The sequence below is a fragment of the Aulonocara sp. 'chitande type north' Nkhata Bay genome, linkage group LG22 (assembly GCF_057382095.1).
Source record: "Aulonocara sp. 'chitande type north' Nkhata Bay isolate Kocher_YH1m ecotype deep benthic linkage group LG22, A_spYH_male_GT1.1, whole genome shotgun sequence".
NCBI lineage: Eukaryota > Metazoa > Chordata > Actinopteri > Cichliformes > Cichlidae > Aulonocara > Aulonocara sp. 'chitande type north' Nkhata Bay.
The window spans coordinates 35502320-35508319 of NC_141364.1; the positions used below are offsets into that span (position 1 = coordinate 35502320).

General features: G+C 37.3%; 1 protein-coding gene across 1 annotated transcript in view; it reads left to right on the top strand.

The window, feature by feature from the left end:
* The window catches only part of nxph1 (neurexophilin 1), a 70637-nt gene extending 64916 nt beyond the window's left edge, over window positions 1-5721 (top strand). Inside the window, exon 2 of the mRNA XM_086279216.1 lies at window positions 3657-5721. Within this exon, the coding sequence (XP_086135342.1) occupies window positions 3657-4412 (756 nt within the window). The 3' untranslated portion in view covers window positions 4413-5721. The remainder of the gene's footprint in view (window positions 1-3656) is intronic.
* Window positions 5722-6000: the final 279 nt, after the last annotated feature.

The window sequence follows — 6000 nt, forward strand, 5'->3', positions numbered from 1 at the left end:
TCCGATCAGCCAGAACCCTGTTATCATGGTTCCGAATAGGTAGATATCTTCAGCACTCAGGCTCACCCGAGCCCAAACTTCTCATTGAGAAAGGGGTGTCAATTGCATTTAGGGACCAGTTGATCAAATCCATAATTCCTCTTTTAGGTTTTAGAGAACAGACTGTGAGAGAGTTCCAGGGAAAAGTAATACAAAAAACACAAGACTAGACAAGGACATAAGAAGCTAAGCAGGGAAGCTAAGGGAGAGGAGGAGGAGAGGAGAGGAGAAAAGTGTGACCGCCTTCGTCAAGAGCAAGAGCAGAATTTACTAAGTTAGATCTGGAAACAATGAATGTCTTTTCAAAGCTAGGACTTTTTGGGTCTCTTTTTATTCCAAGCTTTGCTTTTATCTTGATTATTTTCAATTTGGTATGACACGCAACAATTTTCATCTTGTAAGCAGGCAGAAAAAAACAAACAAAGAGAGGAGGACGATCTCTTCATGTTTTTAAGTTTGCATTAACTATTCATTTTTTGTTGGTAAAAATTAATTAATGACTATTATTTTTGTATCTTATAAGAATTCAATGATGATCATTGCTTTTTTTAACTGCCGTTAATTCAAGGTAACATTAGGGTTACAATTAAACAACATGCACATTTACACTAAGATACCTTTCTGTAAAAGTATCTAAACTCTTCAGGATATTTTCTGGGCACTTATTTATTTTTAATGTTTGCATATTTGTCAAACTTACATGTTTCAGATCATCAAACAAACCTGAAATCTGAAGTAAATACAAACCTCTGGTTTTTAATCATGATTTCACTAATTGAGTGGAAAAAACCTTCCAAACCTACCTGGCCCTATGTCAAATGTAACTGTTCCCTAAACTTAACCATTGGTTATCCAACACTTTGAAGCTAAAACTACAATCAACTGCTTGATGAAGAAGATGATTGTGATTGTGATCGTTGATAATGAAGCTTTTGCATTGCTGTGGAGGAATTTTGGCCAAATCGTTGCAGAATTGCTTTAATTCAGCCACATTGTAGGATTTTAAACAAACATTATTGGCATAACCATAACTTTCTTCAATAGCAAGGTCCTGAATATTATTTATTAATTACTTACTACTTATTTTGTGGGGTCTTTACCTTACAGCATAAAGCACCATGAAGTGACTGTTGCTTTGATTTGGCATTAATTAAATAAAATTCAATTAAATTGTTATTGCGTTAAAGAGAGTTGAATTGAATGAATACTATATCAACTTGTGAAATGTGTTCTACATTTTAAAATGTTTGATTTTCAACAAAGAATATAAGTTTAAAAAAATTAAATAAATACAGACTTCCTGTGTGCAACTTGCATATTATTTCTGTCCCCATAGGTTCACTGTGGGTACTCTAGCATTCTCCATGGTTCACATTTATGTTGGGGTAGCTGGATGAATCTAAACTTGCTATAGTGCAGATCTCCCTGTTCGCCGACAGCATGTTTGCAAAAGCCAACATCTCACAGATTCTGAAGCTGCAGTTTTCATCACCCTCTGACCAAAATTCACTGAACAAGCATAAATAAAATCTGTTCTCTGCATTATTTGCTTGCTTATTACGCACCAGTCTACCGTTGTGTGCAGTGTAATTTAAACTTTTACAAATTATACCAAATTACAAAAGCTATGTCTCTAATAAAACCTTTCTTCAGTTTTTGATCTACTGCAGGGTTCTAATGCAAAATCGAATCCAATCAAATCGGGATCTTGTGAATCGGAATCGAATCAGTTATAGGAATCAGTGACGATACCCAGCCCTAGCTGTCACCCTGTCCAGTCTTCCTGTGGCTTTAATTGGATATGTGGTCAAGAAAATGGATGGATGGATGGAATAAAAGTTTCTTCCATTTGAAAAAAAGTGTCACTTTAATCATAAGCACACTTACATACACAAGTGGGTTCTAGTATGACAGCTCATTTTAAAGCAGAAGGGTTGAACAGTGTTTTCATTGTCAGTTTTTAATGAATTTGGTGTTACAATTTGGCAAATGTAACATCAGTACCACAATCTACAAAACAGTTTTAATAAAATATACAAATGTCAACCTCAAGTCATTAGAGAAGAGAGAGGATCACCACATTATTTACCCGGAGTGACTTGGCTGATTAAAGACAGACTTTGTACCTCAATTTCTCAGTGTAATTTATTTAGTACTATGTTAGATGTGATCTCTGTATATAGTACATGTCAGTCATGGAAAGGCTTGAAAGGGAAGAAAAATTACTCACATTTGTCAAAAACACAAGATAAATCATATAAAAAAAGGATTGCTAGATGTTTACTTTAAAATTAATATATAATACAGATTTAAATCTCCATCCTTCTGGCAGTCGAGGACATCTTTACGGTGCAGATGCATTCTTATTTTAACAGTGTGTGTAAAACCTTCTAGATGGTTTTGTGTGATGATGAGAATACATATGCATGTAGCATCCACGCTTTATCTATAGGCTGTTGTGTCACGGGTGTAAAAAATGAAATGTGTAGCCTACTTTTAGGTTTGACAATTTAGGATTTTTTTGTTTGTTTATTTGTTTTTTAACAGTGCCAAGTTGTAAAATGTTGCCTCAAGAAACATCATTTTGCACATTTTAAAAAACAGGAGGCATAGAAAGTATTTGCCAGTGGGACACAATCCTTGTGGTGAACTTTACACTGGGTTTTTGGGGGGTTTCAAATCTATAGAGACGCTGTGTTTAGAGAAACTGCATCTCAGCTGTTCTGATACACCAGACACATAAGCGATCAATAAAGGGTTTTGGCTGGGCAGCCGTTGACCTTCTCTCCTGGATCGCTTGGAGCACCCTTAGGTGTCTTACCAGTTTTGACAAATGTCCAGCTGGGATAACCACATTTACTCATAGCCTTTTTCATATGATGTTCTTCTGCTTCCCTGGTCTGTAAGGATCTTACAATGCTGTGACTGCAGCCATTCGCCAACTCTATGTGAATGGTATTCTTGGTCATTGATCAATAGCCATGACAATTTGCATATGATCATGAAACTGACCCCACAGTCCTCTGTTAATCAGTGGTGCCATTTTCAGTCATTAAGCAAATGTACAGTTTATCCAGGGGAACAGAAACAATTTTTTGGGGATTTCCTTACCCACATGATGGAGCATGCATCAAAACCTTCCATGTAAACACTGCATGTCATTCCATACAGTACCATGAAGATCGATCAGCCATAAAATTAAAACATCCTGCCAAATATTTTGTATATCCCCTGAGTACTGCCAGAACAGCTCGCTGACACATCAGGCATTACAAGCCAGGACCAAGGTGCAGGGACAGGGTGTTGTGTGGTAGAAGATCCTCTGGGTGTTGTGTTATGATGCGTATGGACTCTCTGGATGGTATGTGTCAAAGTAACATCCACATTAATACCAGGGTCCAAGGTTTTAATACAAAACATTAAATTTGAATATTTTCTTCACGTTTTCAATTTTCAAACTTTTAACGTTGTGACTAACTGGTGTAGATATGCACCTGGTGAAAGGAATGTTTTCTCATTTGCAATTTGCTCATTTCATAGATATCTAGATCCTAACGTAGCATCCTCATATTGATGTAAACTCTCAGCTAATAGATGTTTTTTACTCTCTTCCCCAGGTTACAAGTGCTCATCCTTCAAAGTCAGACATTGTCAAATCAGGAAATCTGAAATCCACACTTAAGCATATATGGACACAAAGTAATAAGGAAATGTCCATCAGTAGGCTGCTATCACAGACTCTACAAGGCAAGGAGAACAGCACAGCTTTGGATCTTCACTATGACACTCCAGAGCCCTATTTGGAGCAGGATCTTTGGGATTGGCTGAGAAATTCCACGGACCTGCAGGACTCACGACCACGGGCTAAACGGCGGCCTATGGTCAAGACAGGAAAGTTTAAGAAGATGTTTGGCTGGGGGGACTTCCATTCAAACATTAAGACAGTTAAACTTAACCTGCTAATCACTGGTAAGATTGTAGATCATGGAAATGGCACCTTCAGTGTCTACTTTCGCCACAACTCCACAGGGCAGGGCAATGTGTCTGTTAGCTTGGTCCCTCCAACAAAGATAGTTGAGTTTGATGTGGCAGCACAGCAGTCCGTCATTGATGCCAAGGACTCAAAGTCCTTCAACTGTCGCATAGAATATGAGAAGGTTGAGAAGGGTGCCAAGAACACACTCTGCAACTTTGACCCATCCAAGACATGCTACCAAGAGCAAACTCAGAGCCATGTCTCCTGGCTTTGCTCCAAACCATTCAAAGTCATCTGCATCTTCATTTCCTTCTACAGCACCGACTACAAACTGGTGCAGAAAGTGTGTCCAGACTACAACTACCACAGTGACACTCCCTACTTTCCCTCTGGCTGACATTTCCATACACTCACAAACTACATAGTGGTCGAGTGGAGAACAGACTAGGACTTCTATCCAGGCCAGAGACATTTGTATGTTAGCCCTTCTGTCCCTTAACATGTCCATATCAGAGTGTCAACTATGCCCAAATGATTCCCCAAATGATTCCCCTGTTCAATCTTCTGAAAGAGCAAAGAGCAACTTTCAATTCTTACAAAATGTGCTAATTGTAAACTGCTTAAAAGTAACCTTGGATTACCAGTTAGAATTTTATCCCTTAATTATGATTTATTCCAGCTGAATTTTGTCGAAAGCAATGGCCTTTGGGTCATCTTGGGTTAGTACTAGTATGAATTGTTCATTATTGAACTCTGCTCTTTCTTGTTGTTATTTTTACATCACACTTGTAGTCCAACTGAATGTTAATAACCTTGTTTTCTTTTAGCATATTTCAATATACAGTGTATTAACTCTTGATAGTATATGGACTGTTTGCCCCTGCTGTACCAGTTTCACTCTGCGTTTTATTCTGAATAATGGAAAAAAAATTAGCTCCTTGTTTAAAAAGAATGAAAACTATCCTTCAAATGTTATTAGAAAAAGAGGCTGAGGATGACAACAAAGATTCAAATGTGAGTGTGATGCTGTTAGAAATGTGAGGTAGTTTAATAAGTGAGGTTACCAGGCTGGCTTCTTCTACAGTCAGTTGAGAAAACCTGTTAACAACAGACTTTCAGATAGTGTAAGATGATCAGTCCTCGGTCATCATCAGAGAGCTTTTTGCGATAACGAACTTAACCAGCTACTGAGTCAGTTAGATGACTGGCCTATATTTTGAACTGACAAAATTCCGGATTAACTGACTGATCAGTGGGTTCTTGGGGATAAGACTTGTTCATTGTCAATTAATATAGCAAATGTAATGTATTGAATTCTATATATTAGAGCTTAATTTGTATGAATGGTTTGTATTGTACATAGTTTATCCAAATTATGCTGCTTCTGTATATGCCCCATGAGCTGTGTTTTTGACCACCTCTGCTAAGTCCTCTTGAAAGTCCATTTATGCTTGTTCTTGGTTCCTCTAACACAGAAAATGATGTTGCAGCCCTAGGTGTGAATGTCATGAAAACAGAAATCATGTACAGAAGATTTAGAACTGACTAAATATAATAAAAGTATTGACTTAAATTTTCTTTACTGGGTTGGGGGAAGGTTTGGGGATGAAGATGGATTAAAGAAATCAGAAATTTTATCAATTGAATTCTGGTATGTGTGAGTTAATTAAATCAGTAATGATTTGTTCAAGGTTTGTGGCAAACCATCATACCCATCTTTGTAGGACAATGGGCTACAATGGCAAAGGAAAATTTATTATAATAAACTGAACTGCAACAAAGTACAGGAAAAGACTCAGGTTTCACTCAAAATTCAAGCTTTCACAACATTAAGGAGATGTTATATGTTTCTCCATTATCTTGGATATCTGTGTGATGAGTCCTACCCCATCTAACACAAGATTTGTTGCCTAAAACATGAGCAACAGTGAGAGGCACAAAAAATGTAATTTTAAATGAATTGGTGGTATCTCATAAATACATAT